At 41.5% G+C, this 18,315-nt stretch overlaps 1 protein-coding gene across 1 annotated transcript in view; it reads left to right on the top strand.

The window, feature by feature from the left end:
- Positions 1-18,315, top strand: part of PCNX2 (pecanex 2) — a 248,327-nt gene that overhangs the window by 109,324 nt on the left and 120,688 nt on the right. The window contains 1 exon segment of the mRNA XM_030556904.1: positions 15,604-15,713. Within this exon segment, the coding sequence (XP_030412764.1) occupies positions 15,604-15,713 (110 nt within the window).

Genomic DNA, 18,315 nt, shown 5'->3' with positions numbered 1-18,315 from the left:
ACACAAGAATCAGGGGTCACTCAATGAAATTAATAGGCGGTAGGTTTCAAACAAACAAAAGGAAATACTTCTTCACACAACATGCAGTGAACCTGTGGAATTTGTTGCCAGGGGATGTTGTGAAAGCCAAAACTATAATTGGATTCAAAAAATAATTAGATAAGTTCATGGAGGATAGGTCCATCAATTGCTATTAGCCAAGATGGTCAGGGATGCAACCCTATGCTCTGGGTGTCCCTAAGCCTCTGACTGCCAGATGTGTGAGTGGAAGACCGGAGATGGGTCACTGGATAATTGCCCTGTTTTGTTCATTCCCTTTGAAGCATCTGGCATTGGCCACTGTCAGAAGACAGCATACTATGCTAGATGGACCATTAATCTCCCTATTATGTCCATTCTTCCCACAGTTCCCATTGTCCGGGAATGGTGAACTGCGGCCACTGGGAGCTGCAGGCAGCCGTGCCTGCAGACTGTCAATGTAAACAAACTCTTGCGGCCCACCAGCGGAATACCCTGACGGGTTGCTGTTTGCCCACCACTGCCGTATAGTGATAGACTGAAAGCACTCAATCTATTTAGCTTAACAAAGAAAAGGTTAAGGAGTGACTTGGTTATAGTGTATAAGTATCTACATGGGGACAAATATTTAATAATGGGCTCTTCAGTCTAGCAGAAAAAGGCAAAACACGATCCAATGGCTAGAAGTTGAAACTAGATCAATTGAGACTGGAAATAAGATGTAAATTTGTGACAGTGAGGGTAATTAACTGTTGGAACAATTTACAAAGGGTCATTGTATATTTTCTATCAATATTGGATATTTTTAAAAAGACGGGCTGTAGCAATTGTTCTGGGGAAGTTCTATAGCCTGTGTTCTACCCGGGGTCAGACTCAATGATCACAGTGTCCCTCCTGGTCTTGGAATCTATGAATCAAGTTGGTTGGGTTACAAAAGATGTTCTTGATGAGGCACCCCTTTACTGATGATGCTTTTGCTGTGCAGGTTTCAACTTCTTGCCCAGTGCTGCCCATATTATTAAAAAAGAGCTGAGGTCGGTGAAATCACTGACAATATCAACTGTGTGGTCACTCACCGAGATACCAGAGCCTTCAATGTGTGTGAAATTGCTGACTGAAAGTATTTTGGTTTTACCCCAATTAATTTTCAGGCAGACTTTTACCACTGAGCTTTCCAGGGCTTTAAGTGCCACGGTTAGCTCATCCATTGATTTGACAACTAGCACTATGTTGTCAGCAAAATCAATGTTGTTAACTTTCTTATCAAGGCATATGCCTAAAATCCATTTACTTAGAGTCTGGTGAAGCACTTAGTCTATGACAGCATTGAAGAGTTCTAGGGTGGCAGTGCATGCTTGTTGAATGCTTGACTGAATTTGGAAGCCAGTGGTTCTTTTCCTGTTTACAAGAACGCAGCGTGAGAGTCATCATATAGAAGATGGATCATTCTATAGAACTTGTCAGGGAGGCCTATGAGTTTCAGCCAAAAGATTACCTGTCAACAAGCTGGCACACTGAGCATTTATTCCATTGTAGAATGACCTGGAGTGAAGCCAACTTGTTGTAGTCTTCTCTTGCTCCTTAAGATATCAGCAGCTTGGGCCAACAAGACAGAAGCAAAAACTTTCTCCAGGACAGATAGAGTAATGCTGCAATAGTTATGAAAGTCTCTTTTGCTGCCTTTACATTTGCAAAGTGGTAAAATAAGGCCTTTTTGCTAGCCAGACAGGATCGACTCTGTTCTCCAGATGAGATCGAACAATGTCTGTCGCCACAAAAGAATAGCTGGTCCAGCATTTTTTTTTACAGTTCCACAGGAATTCCGCAGGTTCCTGTTGCCTTAATTCCTTATGCTTCTTTGCAGCTCTGTGGATTTCATGGATAGTGAATTTGCCAGGATCATTTTGTGCAAAATGAGTCAGCTTAGTAGCTACCTGTGATGGCCTTTGCTTGTGGAGAGCATTGGCTAGTGGTGAGCGCTTAGGCCCTCAACATGTGGAGGAGGGGCAGTTTTGGTGGGAAAGTGTTTGCCCTCTCACTCCATCAGCCTCAAACCCAGCGCCCTGTGAGGGCAACAGAAGGGTCTGACACCAGGAGTGCCTTCAGGCTGCCCTCCATAGGGCACTGCCTACTATCCTGCTATTCTCCAAAGTTTGCAGTCTATCATGGGAGGCTATGAAGGAGGTCAGCTCACTGGGCGTAGCTGTGAAGGATGGTAGCTCTCTCCCTTTTGGAGCAGCAGCTGCCGCCTCTGATGCCTTACCCCTCCAGCTAGGTCAGTGCCGAGTCTCTCTCCTTCAGAGGTAGTCCATAAATAAGAGAGGGAATCATCAGAGTTAGTAGATTAAATGGGGGAAATGCCTCCCTCTCTGGATATAACAGAAGCAGGTCCTCTTTTCTCTCAGGGAGGGCACGTCAGGCAGTTGTTGAGAAAGTGATCCTGCCATCCCTCAGCCCTTTTCTTGGGAGCTACAAAGTAGAGGTCCTTTCTCTTCCCTGGTCTGCCCACAAATGAGCCATTCTACTACCCTTTAATGCCTATTCCAGTCTGTGCATCCAGTTTTGCAGGTGTGGTGGGTTGGGCCTGGCTGAGCCAGAAGAAACTTCTCAACCCCTTGTTGCCCAGGCTGGGGTTTCAATACCTGTCATACGGCCCTAATATCAGGGTCCAAAGAAATTGGGAGTGCGTTTGGTAGCTGGCTGACATGTTCCCTCCAGTATGCCATGGGCTCGTCTGCATTGATTAGCTGACCAGAACTGGAATATACCACACTGAATGAATGACCTTTATCATCAGTTAGGTTACACAGGTGTGTATACAAGGGGGCGAGTTATTAATGGCAGAAGCTTCCTCGAGTGTGATGACTTCGGCTTCCAAAAAAACTTTATGATCAGAGTGTAATGCCTTGGTTGGTTGGTTGGTTGGTTGGTTGTTTATTTTTTGCTACAAGCAAAAGGGGTAAAGCTAGAGAAGCAGCATCAAGAAGAAAGAGAAGGTCAGAGATGATATGCTTTAGCCAAGCATACAAATTATTAGTTTCAATACAGGAGTAACTGGATGAAGTTCTGTAGCTCGTGTTATACAGGAGATCAGACTAGAACTAGATGACCTAATGGTCCTTTCTGGCCTTTAAATCTATGAATCAATGAAAAAATGGATGCCAAGTCTTGGTCAGGGAATAAATATTGATCTTGGCATAGTGGAAGCCACATATATACATAAGATTATTCAAACAGCAATGTTAACACCATGTTTTGTGTTGGAGGCACTTTTAAAAAAGAATACACTGCCATATAATTTTCACTTTTAGTATAAAGAGCAAGAAGTTACATTCCACATTTATGAATTTATGTTCTTGAGACAATGCAAGTGACCTTCATTTTTCCATTCTATAATAACTGAAAACATATATGTACCCAGAACAATAACTCCATAGCAGTCACATTTCAACATTGTTTTGGTTATGCTGCAAGGATAATTTCACATGGATTCCTTGTGCTGTAATTGTAAAAGTTCACTTTGAGAGCACCATGGGAATTCAACAATTCTTTTTGTATTCTTAGTTTTAACCAAATACTCAATAACTTTCCTCCACTTTTCAGTTAACTTTTCTGAAAACAATGCTTGGGTAATATTTTAGCTCTTCTGTAACCTTCTGCAAATAATTTCTCTGTTGGTTCTCTCAGTGGGGGTGCAAGTATGTGTCTCCATGTGTCCATCACTTCAGAACTTTTTTTTGCATGTTATGAAGAATAGGAGTTATACTAGTTGTGTTGCAGCTAACCTGCTTTTTCCTTTTTATTCCAAAATGTTCAGTAAACAGTGTGACAGACCCAGACCAGTGGGGTACAGGAGTCTGGTAGAAGGCAAGTATACTGGCCATTGGATGAAAAGTTTTTTCTGTTCCCTTAGTGACCAGAGCAAGGGCTTTCCTAGAGCAATCAGGAACTTGCTAGAACCAGTTAAGACAGGCAAGCTAATGAAGACACCTGGAGCCAATTAAGAACTTACTAGAATCAATTATGGCAGGCAGGCTAATCAGGACATCTGGTTTTAAAAGGACCTCCCATCAGTTAGTGGAGGGCGAGCAAGGAGTGCGGAGTGAGAAGGCGTGCTGCTGGAGGACTGAGGAGTAAAAGCGTGATCAGACTTCAGAAGGAAGATCCTGCAGTGAGGATAAAGAAGGTGTTGGGGGGAGCCATGGGGAAGTAGCCCAGGGGATTGTAGCTGTCATGCAGCAGATTCAGGAGACGTAGACAGCTGCTGTCCACAGGGCCCTGGGCTGGAACCTGGTGTGGAGGGCAGGCCGGGTTCCCCCCATTCCCCCTTACTCCTAATCAGACACAAGAGGAGTTGACCCGGTCTGTGAGAAACACCAGAAGAGGAGGTCTAATTTGGAAAGGGATCTGGCCTGTCCCTGACCCACTAGGTGGGACAACAGAGACTGCACGGATTGTTCTCCGTTTCCCCCATGCTGGCCAGTGATGAGTTTAACTGAGTGAACGGCAGGTTTGAGCCTCTAGCAGAAGCGGCCAAACCGAGGGCTGCTGTGAACCTCTGAGGCGAGCAAATCTGCCAAAAAGCGCAGGACTCACCAAGGCACAGGAGGAACTTTGTCACAACAGTAACAAAAAAAATTGTTCAGAGTAATTGGCCACAACTAAAGTCATAATAGCAAAAATCTCTAAAAAGGAATAACAGGAATTCAAGGCCCTGATCCTGCAAGATGTTCCACATTAGCTGACCCCAGTATGCATCCCTATTGAATAGTGGGTATTATATTATAATTGATATGCCTTGGATCAATCAGCAGAAAATTTCATGAGGGGAGAAAGTTTTTGAATCATAATGTTGTTTTTGACACAATTGGTGTACAGAAGCCACCGAGTGTAGTGATGGTTCTAAGTGATCTTGAAACATACAGAGTTTATTACCTAGGCAAAATTTTATTTCGTTTATAACCATTACCTGCTGCACAATATCTTTCCATAAATCTTATACCACATGATACTTCCACATCATATGAACAAAATGACACCAGCTGCCTATCTCAATCTTACATTTCAGACTACTGTATATTAATTTGATTGATTTTTACAGGGTGAGAACATAAATGTCACAGTCCATAGATTGCTAATACTTGTTTTTGTTGCCTGGTTACAAGGACATTTTCTTTTATTTCTCCTCACCATCACTTAGCTATATCATCCTTCAAGGCATCATTCCAATTCTTTCTGGCTTTTATTAATTTACTTTTTTAGCTATGGTTCCTATAAAATTAAATTGCCTGGTTAGGGTTTCATTGACTCTTTTGGTCATACCTTCCATTAGTGTATCTAACAGCATCAATTATAGAGCTTTCTTTTTCTCTTTTGAAGTGGCTGGTAACGTGTGTTTAGTTTTAAAAGTATGTTTGTTCCCTTGAGCCTCTCTCTTTATTTCTGCTCTACATGTTAGTTCTGTAAGCGTCAACAGAAATTGGGAGTCCTCCTAGCTATCTTAGAACCCAGTCTATGAAGAGGTTCTCTCTGTTTCCTGGAGGAGGTGGTTTTATTCTCAGATATTGTATTCATCAGTTTGGAGATGCAGACCCAAATTCACCAATGTGGAATCTGATTGATTTGAATGGGATGGCATGATGTGTTGACATTTTCTGCCCTCTTGAGCTGTTCTCTGGCTTGTGCCCAAATATTTAAGGATGCTTTTTTAAACCCTTTGGTATATCATCCTCTTTCCCCACAATTATTAAGATTGCTGGGTTTAGCAGTGTCACTTTTCGTCTTTACCGTTGTAATTAGTTTCCTTGCTGCAACCAGTCTGTCAGCATTCTGTTTTGAGTAATAATAATACACCATGAAATATTTTTGAATTGCCAGATTCTTCTCTTCTATGTTGTTCCCACTGTGGTGGACAGACCTCAAAACTGATGCAAAAATTATTATAACTTATTTTTTAAATATTAGGTCCATTACAATCTTGCACTTTTACTGAATATTAAGATATAGCTACAAGTATGTTATAGCCAGGGTGCTAGAAAATATAACACTATCTGTGTATGTTTTAGTTAGTTATGTTATAAAATGTTCAGGATGATTTAAAGAAATTTCATAAGGTTTCTGCTTTCTGTCCCCAAAGACAAGCAAATGTCAGGAAGATAACTTCTCCTTAGCCATAAAATTGTATGTATACACATTCAGAAAAGCTGCATTTTAAACTTGCTTTAATTTTGTCTTATGAAATTTTTATATTGTGTTTTGAGAAATGGATGTAAGCTTGGTTGTCGTGATTGGTGCTGTGTATAAAATATTTGATAGACATTTTAATTGTAAAGACTGCAACTAGTACACACAAAATGGGTGTCAGAGAAGAGTTACTGAAGAGCCTTATCAAACCATAAAACTTAAGGGTAAAGTGAACCTATATGAAGCTCCTCCAACCATTCTTTTTCAAAGAAAAACTTCTGCTTGTCTCTTTAAAAGCCTCTAGGAAAAAACATATATAGTTGGAAATATTTTAAATTTTTGTTTAGTTCTTAAATATTGAAATGGGAAATAATTTTGATTGGAATATTTTCAAGTATGTTAGTTAAGTGCAAAGCTCCTAATATAATTTCCTAATTTCATTGCTAATGGTAAAATGCTTGGAATTTAATAACCTTGATGAGCTAGTTACTAATGTAAGAAGCCATTTAAGTATAGAGTATTTATATTAATGCGGAAATAATTAATTACTTGCACTATGCAAGCAACCCCCTCACCTACACTGACCTGAAGAATCATTTCTCTAAAAATTGTTATAAAAGAATCAACAACTTCTTAAATAACTATTTAAGCTACTGGCTTTCTAAGAGTTATTTAATTTAGGATGATTGTTTTGAGAACTAAAAACTTTCATATGAAGAATAGGAGTGTTTGGACTTCTTAAAAACAGAATTTCATTTCTTGTTGAATTCTAATAAAATTGAAGAAAGGTTTAAAAAATGGACTGAATGAAAAGAAAAAGTTAACCTCTAACTTCAAAAGATTATCTGGGATTTTCCTGCTACATGAAGAACAAAGGTAGTTAGAAATGTTGCATATTCATTAAATAGACTGCATGTTCAGGAACTGAAAGTGTCACCTAAGCCAACCCTGACGGTACGGAGCCAATGAAGAAATGATTGTAACCAACTTAAATCTAAACAAGCTTGGAAGAGATAATTTTTCTATAATTTCATTGAAATAGGAAGGAGAAGAGTATAAAAAAAACTCTAAAGTGAGCACCTCTGCTACCCTGCTTAAACAGCAAGCACACCACAACTCATCCTGTCCATCTCTAAAAACAAGCTACTACAAAGAGCTTAGAAGAACAGAAAAGACTCAAGAAGAAACCAAACCAGAGAAACTTCCCCAAGATTTCAACATAGATTGGAGAGAGAAAATTAACCAAAATACTTCCAAGGGATTAGATTGTAAATCTCGTGTAATTTTGTTAGGATATGGAAATGCTGTGATAATTTAAAATTATTAACAGTTTCTCCTGTTAATCACCAAATGGTTAGACCAAGATGAGGCAAGGACTAAAGATTGATAAACAGAGAAATAATGGGATTAAATTAGATTTAAGATTCTTAAGATTCGTAATTGGCCTGTTTTAAAACAGATCCTTAAATGGCTTCTTCTATGTAACTGATTTAAATATTTTCTTCAGTATCATAGGATTTAGTTAAGATAACTTACAGTTGGGCAAAGTAAGCATTCTGGTTATTTATAATAACTAACAGGATCCACCTGCCATTAGACAAATTCTGTTGCCCACACATAAACAGTTTTAAATGATCTAATAAGGGCTTGTCTACACAGAGGAGGAATGCACTCTACAGGGGTGTGATTTCTAAAAAGAACTAATATGTTGCGCATTAATTGGTGTATGTAGACCCTGCTGGTACACACTAAAGGTTCCAGTGCACTTCAGTGTAATACTGTTTCAAACAGTACTGTGTTAAAACACACCAGAAGGGTTCACACGGACCAGTGAATGCACAACACATTGGTGTGCTTTAGAAATGACACCCTTATAGAAGGTATTATCCTTCTTTATAGATAAGCCCCAAAATACTTAATTAGGAAATAAGATACTTTAGTCTTAATTTACTGAAGAAAGAACACCCCCAGAGGCTTTTCATGCTTAAGGGTGTAATCTCTGGTAAAAGCTCTCCACAGATAGACATACAGAAGAGATTGTAATGGACATAACCATTTTATCATTAGGTTTAATGCTTAATGTTTTCTTTTCCTTTCTTTGATAATAAAATAGCCATGATTAATAATTCTGATTATTTTGCTTGGTCTCAATATTGATGGTTCCCTAATGTCTCTAAAAACCACACACACACACACACACACGCGCAACTAAAATAGTGGGAGCCACATCCTTGAGTTGGCAGTAAACACAGTAAATTATTAAGACCTGGCCTACTGTTTCTTGTTTTGCTAAACTAAATATTTTTAGTAATTTTTAAAATAAATGACTTGGCATCCAAGCATTTAAAATTAACCCTATTTGCACTACATAGCCACTAACTGATTTGTGGCTTATAAAGATCCAGATTAATTGTTGTACAATTTCTTTTAATTGTTTAAGGAACATATGGGTTATCTTAATCATCATGGAAAAAACAGATACTGGATTTAGGGAAAAATATTAATCTGAAGTAAATGTACTCATTTTATAAATGGCATGGGTGGCCTGTTCCATCTCTAGATAATTGCAAATTGTCTTCATTAGCAGTGTATTATCAGTATGTAAGTAGCTGTGCTATATGCCTGGAATCAAATATTACAAAATAATTTGTCTATGGTTTTTGGTGAGCCGTTTCTAAAGTTCAGTGCCCGTTCTAAGCCCCATTCATAACATCGCAGAATTGGTATAGTTTGATTTGTAGTCTGATTTAGGCCTAAACTCAGCAGTCATAATAATGAGTGGAGCAGTGCTTCTTAATACATGCTTTTTAAGAACACTAATAATTTGATATATATTTGTGCTAATTAAAGCTCTACCGTGGCAAAAAAATAGAATGCAAAGCTCCCTTTCAGACAGCTAGAACTGCCCCCAAAATATTTTCAAACAAAACTGAATGGACCCTTGTGTATACATAGAATTCCCAGATGAGTAAGGAACCAAATATAGAATTATAGGCCTATTGCAGTTTTATTTCAACAACATAAAATACTTCAAGCAGATTTCTGGAGACAGGTTCATCAATTCATATACTTTCCAATTTTGAGACCCTTGGGGACCAGACAAGAACTATTAAGGATGTAACTTTTGGAGAAGGCCATCAAATACTATGCTTTGCAATGAGTAGTAAGTTGTTTGTAACCATATCCATGTCCAAAAAACCCACCTTTGTTATATTTCAGTGTTTTTCACAGGTGATGAAAATATTATCTTCTGAATTTAAGAAAAAGAAAGTAAAATGTGTTTGCAGAAACCTGTTTGTAGAAGCAGAGAAAGTCCAAAATTATTTCTATGTGTGAGAGAATGAATATATTACTATACAGTGCCACATAGGAAAGCTGAATGGAAAAATCTGTTGGCCATTCCTTTCTAAACCCCTATTTTTAGAGTTTTATAACTAACAATTGAAAACTAGCTGAAACTAAGGTCAAACCAAGCACATGGAAACTTCGTTTTTAACACTGGCTGTTTTCAAGGTTTATAAATATAAAAAGCATTACCATTTTTGGATACTGTTTGGGATCCTAATAATGTTCTTGAGATTTATGACAACTACAAAGATGTCAGCAAGGGCTCAGTGCAAATTCAATACAATTTATTATGTATTTATTTGTGTTACAGTATCATCTAAGTGCTCATGTCATGGACCCATGACCCCATTATGCTAGGCACTGTACAAACAAAGAACCAAAAAAGACAATCCCTGCCCCAAAAAGCTTACAGTTGAAATATAAGAGAAGAGACAACAGATGTATACAGCCAGATGGGACTATGAGCAGGATCAGCTCTAGGTTTTTTGCCGCCCCAAGCTTTCTCGCCCCCAACCAGTGCCCTCCCACATCTGCACCCCCTGCCGCCCCAGCCCTGGTCTCCCTGTCACCAGTGCTGACTCCACCCACTCCTTCCTTGCCTCCAGCCGGTCCAGCGCTGGCAGGGTCGAGGTAAGCAGTGGGGCTCCTAGGCAGCACCTCAGCCCAGGGTCCCTCAGCCTCAGCAGTGGGGCTCCTAGGCAGCACCCTCAGCCAGGGCTTCTACCTCCAGGACCAGCCAAGACACGGGAGGGCAGAGCCGGGGGACCACCCCGGCAGGGGGGTAAGGAGCTGGGGCAGGGTAGCCCCCAGAGGGAGCGGAGCCTCGGAGAGTGGGACGTGGGCCCCACACGGCAGCACCCCGCCCTCTATGGCCCCGCTGCTGCTGCTTCTGGCAGCCCTGCTGCAGTCCCTGGATGGCTCAGGCCGCTTCGCTCAGCCCTGGCTGCGGCACTAGGGGGCGGCTGCCCTGCGGCACCTGCAGGCGGCTCCATGTGCCCCTCAGGGCAGCCTCTAGCCCTACTGTTCCCCGTTCGGAGCCTGCCTGGTCCAGCCACAAGGTGTGGGCGCTGCTCCCCTGCGGTGCAAACTACAGTGGCCCCAGGGCATTCCCTGGGCACAGCGCGCTGCTGCTGCCAGGATTGGCTTTAGGCTTTTGCCACCCAAAGGGAAAAAAAAAAAAAGATGGCCGGAATGCCACCCCTGAAAATGTGCCGCCTCAAGCACGTGCTTGGTTTGCTGGTGCCTAGAGCTGGTCCTGACTATGAGGAAACAATGAGACCATGTTAGTCAGCATAATAGGCACTGGTTTCAGCCCACAAGTGGCTTAACAGTTTTTTTGTAGGCACTATGGAACAGGAGATAAAAGGAAGGTTTTGAAGGAGAACAATGAGGTAGCTTTGCAGAAATTTATGGGGAGCTCCTCCCTTCACTCTAATAACTTTTCTGCCATCAACAGATCATCTAAATAAATCAGCATTATGATTCTTGCTTCCGGATTGACATAAACGGACTAATGAGCATAATAAATGCTCTTAGAGCAACTGGCAGTCCTCAGTCATTAACGGTCATTGAAAATAGAATACACTTGTTAACAAAATACTATGGTTAAATTTGTGGAGAAGATTCCGTTACAACCACGTGGTTCCACTTGCTCATAACTTTCAAAAAAATTATTTTTGGCTAAAGTTTGTTTTGTATGATCTCAGCCAAGAGGTAAATATTTTTACAAGAATAAGGTGAGGGTTTTTTCCCAATTATTGTTACAATGTCTTTAAAAATAAAGGAATAAAAAACAGCTGAATTTCAAATTGTAAATTGTGCCCAAAGAAGAGTACTGTGTGTCTAGGATAGGGCGAGGACAAAAATGGCTGAATGATGATAAAATTATAAGTAGTTGCAAAATCATTTCTCAACATGTGTTGCTAAAATATGTAGGGTTAGGGTTAAAACTCAGAACCTATACGTCACCTCTTACACAACTGATTCTTGTCTCAGCATCCAGCTACACTGCAGCCAGTGACCATGCAATTCTTACAACCTTTTTTCTTTCACTCCTGATATGGTAGCAGCAGCCTGCACTAGCTATCTGTGATGAGGAGGACTTTCCGAATCAAAACCATCATGATTACTACATGCTACCACAATGATTCTACCATGTGCAGGACCTTCTCTGGTGTTGAGTGGGGAGCAGGATTTACTACAAAGTACCTTTGAAACGTAAAGGTGTATCAGGCTTGAGAAGTCTTATCTTTTTTTAAAAAAGGGGACAAATGACATGAGAGTGGCTTTTCTGTTTGTTTGGATATTTCTACTATGCTTAACTTTTTTTTTTAAATAGTTTTTTATTTCTAGAGCAACAAACTTTTAAATTCCAGAGAAGCTCTTCTCCTTTTAATTGGTTGTTTTGGGAGTAGGTGAACCTTTGTTGAAACAGAACTTTTTTTCTTTCAGCTTCAGTGTTTATTTAACCCATCACTTTCATCCTTAATCCTGCATCTGCATTTCACTTGCTTTAAAAACTGCTATTTGTGTGTGTGGATCAAAGTCAAAATTGTATATAGAATGAAAGAGCAAGACATCACCTCAACAGAATGACGGCAACTAGGAATACAAACTCCCTCTCCAGAATGACAGATAACATCACCATCCAACAGTGAAACCCTGTCATTCCTTTTCTCCCGGGGAGAAAAATCATTGTCCAATTATTAATTATGTTTTTCTTTCAGCTTTTTAAATTTAGAGCTCTACCAGACATCATTAGTCAGGAAGGAAAATGACAAAATGGTTATGGTTCATTTACACTGATGCTAGAGAAATGGAAGCATTTTGTGTCCACGTTTTTTGTAAAACATACTACATTGGCATAGAATGTGCTTTCCCTGATTGCTGTGTAGTTTAATTCTGGAAAACAGTAAAGAGGTAACTCTGCAGAAGTGGGGGCAGGCTAAGAACAGAGAGGTGCATGACGTAATGGAATATTAAAGTAATATAAAGAATATATATTATCATATAGGGTTTATTTAATACTAGGAAGTGGAAGGAGTTGTGTCTCATACAGTATAAGGTAGTTTTGAAATCACAAGGCTCTTCAATGTATTTCAGTTTTGGAAAAGAAGTTACACATCGAAGGGTCAATTGTGGCTTTGGCATAAGACCCACGTATGGGGAAGTGTGTAGCTGCACTGTGTCAGATGCAGATTATGACTCAGTCATATTGTGAAGTATGTATTTGATGGAGCCATTTTTAGGATATTGGGCATCAATTAATTATCATCAAAGTTTCCATGAATATTCTGAGTTGAGAATAAACATGGAAAATTTTAGCCGAAAGTTAGGAACAACTGAAAGTGGATGCTGGAGCTGAGCCTTAACAATGGCAACCACTGTTTTTCCCCCTCTGATAATAAATAATAATGTTAGAGTTGTTGATCCTTGCAAGAGTGTTGTTTATGCCTCATTTTTTGTTTACATGCTGCTGTTTACATTAACATTGCCTATAGAATTTGGCATATTTCTCTGTCCATCTGGAGGAACCAGCTAGGCGCCATGTTCCTCTTGACCTGCTGCTCACAAACAGGGAAGAATTGGTAGGGGAAGTAGAAGTGGGTGGCAACCTGGGCAGCAGTGACCATGAGATGGTCGAGTTCAGGATCCTGACACAAGGAAGAAAGGAGAGCAGCAGAATGCAGATCCTGGACTTCAGAAAAGCAGACTTTGACTCCCTCAGGGAACTGATGTGCAGGATCCCCTGGGAGAATAACATGAAGGGGAAAGGAGTCCAGGAGAGCTGCCTGTATTTTAAAGAATCCTTATTGTGGTTGCAGGAACAAACCATCTCGATATGCAGAAAGAATAGCAAATATAGCAGGTGACCAGCTTGGCTTAACAGAGAAATCTTCAGGGAGCTTAAACACAGAAAGGAAGCTTACAAGAAGTGGAAACTTGGACAAATGACTCGGGAGGAGTATAAAAATATTGCTCGAGCATGCAGGGGTGTAATCAGGAAGGCCAAATTACAATTGGAGTTGCAGCTAGCAAGGGATGTGAAGGGTAACAAGAAGGGTTTCTACAGGTATGTTAGCAACAAGAAGGTGGTCAGGGACAGTGTGGGACCCTTCCTGATTGGGAAAGGCAACCTAGTGACAGACGATGTGGAAAAAGCTGAAGTACTCAATGCTTTTTTTGCCTTGGTCTTCACAAACAAGGTCAGCTCCCAGACTGCTGCACTGGGGAGCACAGTATGGAGAGGATGTGAGCATCCTTCAGTGGTGAAAGAACAAGTTAAGGATGATTTAGAAAAGCTGGACATGCGCAAGTCCATGGATCCTGAGGGAGCTGGCTGATGTGATTGCAGAGCCATTGGCCATTATCTCTGAAAACTCGTGGCGATCGGGGGAGGTCCCAGATGATTGGAAAAATGCAAATATAGTGCCGCTCTTTAAAAAAAGGGAAGAAGAAGAATCTGGGGAATTACAGACCGGTCAACCTCACCTCAGTCCCTGGACAAATCATGGAGCAGGTCCTCAAGGAATCTGTGGATATGGGGAAAGCAGTGGATGTGATGTAACATGACTTTAGGAAAGTTTTTGATATGGTCTCCCATTGTATTCCCATTGTATACTTGCCAGCAAGTTAAAGGAGTATGGATTAGATGAATGGACTATAAGGTGGATAGAAAGCTGGCTAGATTGTTGGGCTTAATGGGTAGTGATCAATGGCTCGATGTCTAATTGGGAGCTGGTATCAAGCAGAGTGCCCCAGGGGTTGGTCCTGAGGCTGGTTTTGTTCAACATCTTCATTAATGACACTAAGATGTGGGGAGTGGCAGACACGCTGGAGGGTAGGGATAGGGTCCAGAGTGACCTAGACAAATTGGAGGATTGCGCTAAAAGAAATCTGAAGAGGTTCAACAAGGATAAGTGCAGAGTCCTGCACTTAGGATGGAAGAATCCCATGCACTGCTACAGGCTGGGGACTGACTAGCTAAGCAGCAGTCATAGAGAAAAGAACCTGGGGATTACAATGGAGAAGAAGCTAGATACTAGTCAACAGTGTGCCCTTGTTGCCAAGAAGGCTAACAGCATATTGGGCTGCATTAGTAGGAGCATTGCCAGCAGGTTGAGGGAAGTGATTATTCCCCTCTATTTGGCATTGGTGAGGCCACATCTGGAGTATTGCATCCAGTTTTGGGGGGCCCCCACTACAGAAAGGATATGGACAAATTGGAGAGAGACCAGTGGAGCATAATGAAAATGATTATGGGGCTGGTCAGATGACTTAGGAGGAGAAGTCTGCAGAAGAGAACTACCTGAAGAGGGGTTCCTAAGAGAATGGAGCTAGGCTGTTCTCAGTGGTGACAAAGGACAGAACAAGCAGTAATGATCTCAAGTTGTAGTCGGGGAGGTCTAGGTTGGATATTAGGAAAATCTATTTCACTAGGAGGGTGGTGAAGCACTGGAATGGGTTACCTAGGGAGGTGGTGGAATCTCCATCCTTAGAGGTTTTTAAGGCCCAGCTTGACAAAGCCCTGGCTGGGATGATTTAGTTGGGGTTGGTCCTGCTTTGAGCAGTGGGTTGGACTAGATTACCTCCTGAGGTCTCTTCCAACCCTAATCTTCTATGATTTTATGCAGGCTATTGAGAGAGCTTGCCAAAGGTTGAGTAAACTACCTTTGATTTTAAGGCTTAGCAAATAAAATGTAATTTATTTTACTCACATTTCTAATTTGTTCTTTTAATGAGGATTATAAATTTTGCCTCTGGTGTTTATTTAGAGGGTAAAAAATCTGCTTTTCATGTGTTTTCTAGTTTCTTCTCTAATTGCTGATTATAGCGATATTTTTGTATATAGTTTTGTGTAATTCTAAAGTATGTCTGTAGTATTTCAGCCATTCTCACAATAATAGATTGTGATATGATTGAACTATAACTCTTTGATATATGATGTATTGAGTACTGTAGGTCTAGCACTGTATTGTAGGATTTAGCTTCCTTTAAAAAGTAAGTTTTGCATTCCTAACGTAAAAGTACTCTGCTTTTTGTCCTTCCCATTAGGAACCATGGGATGCTCGCCACATTCCAGCACTGTTCTCTGCTTTCTGTGGCCTTTTAGTTGCACTTTCTTATCATCTTAGCAGGCAAAGCAGTGATCCATCTGTACTTACGTAAGTTGTCAGTAAACTTTTTTTTTACTGGTTATATTGTGTGGCATATAAACTATAACTTGCACAGGGTGATATTTAAGTCTGGAGATTTTTGAATTCAGTGACTTAAGGGATCTTCTAACAAAGTTGGTTGTGTAAACTTGGGTCGCACTGAAAAGAAACGTGCTGAAAAAGTATGATAAAGGAGGGCTTTTATGATTATTGTACCAGTGTTTTAGAAAGCACTCTGTTTTTTTAGAGGGACTGGGTATCTCAAGGACTAGCAATAAGATACACATTTACCTCTAGATAAATGGTACAAAATAAGGTACTGATCCTGAAAATGTTTATGTATGTGCTTAAGTGTACTACCATGAGTAGTCCTATTGAAATCAATGAGATGATGTACAATAGTAAAGTGAAGCATTTGCAGGATCAGGGCCAAAGACTGCTGTCAGTGGCTGAAAGATAGTGTCATTAGTTTGGTAGTTATGAAATATATTTTGGTCTTGGTCCATTCCAGTAGCCAGCTGTCTCCATTGCAAAACTACCATCAGATTTGTCATTAAATGGTGCCACTGTCAGTTGTCTCAGCAGAAAGAACAATGAATGAATAAACAGAAACCAAGCTATTCAATTTCTCATCACAAGGTACTCAAATTACTTTGATGAAATGGGAAGTGTTCACACCTGCTGCCTATGATGTACCAGTTCAGTAAATGAATAAAGGGCTTCAACCACCAGGGCAATAAATCTAGTACCTTTCATCAGTACTAAATTCTCTGGGTCAGATTTTGCTGTCTGGGAATTATATGATTAACCCTTATGGAACTTGCTAATCCCCAATGGATGCCACCTGGGGACAAGCTAATTATCAGGGTTTGTGGAGATGCATTAGGAAGCACTTAAGAAGCAAGAGGAAGAGTTTCTGACCCTTGGGGAGCACGACCTGATCACAACTCTTTCCTAGTGTCAGTTCCATCACCTTTGCCTCTCCACTGACGTTAACTGCTCTTCAAGGTAGTAAGCATTTAAAGCTGAGTCCAGGGCCGCTGAAGAACCAGTGTAGAACAAGCAACATGGTGATCTGAAGGTTGGGCTGACAGAAGCAGAGATGCAGCTAGAAACATGAGGCCCCATGCCATCTTGGTGCAGGCCTTTTTTGGGCATTCATAGAGAGAGCCAGGTAATACTGAGGGAGACAATGGGGAGTTGTTATACGCAGGAGAGGAAACAGGAATAGGAAAGAAGGTGAAAAGGAGCTGTGGCATTAACTGAAGTTCTTCAGTGTGGTTTATGTAAATTCTGTCGTCATCCTCATGATCCCTGCTGTATTCTGTCTGAGGTGGAAGTGCGGTAAGAAGTTGTCACGCAGTCCCTGGACGATGCTCTGGAACTGCTTCCTATGAAGCCAGTCGGGACTCTGATGAAATCTCCTCTCTGTGAGCAGATTCACAGGGCTTCCACCTTCCTGAGTCTGACCTTGGAGCATTCAGCATCCTCTGCCCTTCCGTGCGCTTCCCATAGTGAGTCTGCCCAGGGGAGGTCCTGGGGAAGCCAGAGGGTCTGGCACCCCAACTTCACAGTCAGACATGACTCTCAGCCAGCAGGGCCGGTACTACAGTTTTTGCCTCCCCGAGCAGCGCGCCGAATTGCCGCTGCGGACACCGGGGGCAGTCTGTGCACCGTTAGGGTGGCAGGCACGTTTCCGTGGCGGTGGCAATTTGGTGGCAGAAGCTGCACCGCCGTGCACAGCTGAACATAGAAGCTGCTGCCGAATTGCTACTGCCGCGAAAATGCGCATGCCGCCCTAACAGCACACGGACTGCCCCCGCTGTCCGTGGCAGCATTTCGGTGTGCTGCTTGTGGGAAAAAAACAGCCAGACTGCCGCCCCTTGCAGGTTGCCGCCCCAAGCACCTGCTTGGAATGCTGGTGCCTGGAGCCGGCCCTCTAAGCCAGCCAGTAAAACAGAGGTTTATTAGATGACAGGAACACAGTGTAAAACAGAGCTTGTAGGTACAGAGAACAGGACCCCTCAGCTAGGTCCATTTTGTGGGGCAGTGAGCCAGACACCCGCGTCTGCACTCACTCCATATCTCCAGCCAGCTTCAAAACTGACTCACCTTCCAGCCCCTCCTCCTCTGCTTTGTTCCTTTCCCAGGCCAGGAGGTCACCTGATTCCTTTGTTCTCCAACACCTTTAGCTATCACCTTGCAGGGGGGGAGGGCCCAGGCCATTAGTTGCCAGGAGACAGAGTGGTGTTCATTTTCTGTCCCAGACAGCATCACATCTGCCCTCTAGGGCTCTGCAACAATCACACGGCCTTCTCCCACCACCTAGCTCTTAAGAACTGCATAGGAGAAACTGAGGCACCCACACAGTATTCAGAGAAAACATTATGAACATTCCCACTTCATCACAGAAGTGCTTCCACTTACTCTCCTGGAGCCTAATCCAAAACCCATTGAATCTTTTCATTTATTTCAATGGGCTCTGGATCAGGTTCACTACGAGTGACATATAACTCATTCTACAGGATGCTATAGAATACAGAAATGGTAGTGGGGTGAAGTACCATCGGTTCTTGTGTAAAATACACACAGAAAAATACCAAATAAGCTC

The sequence above is a fragment of the Gopherus evgoodei genome, chromosome 3 (genome assembly GCF_007399415.2).
Source record: "Gopherus evgoodei ecotype Sinaloan lineage chromosome 3, rGopEvg1_v1.p, whole genome shotgun sequence".
Lineage (NCBI taxonomy): Eukaryota > Metazoa > Chordata > Testudines > Testudinidae > Gopherus > Gopherus evgoodei.
The sequence above is the reverse complement of the archived record's forward strand: the minus strand, read 5'-3'. Positions and strand labels throughout refer to the sequence as shown.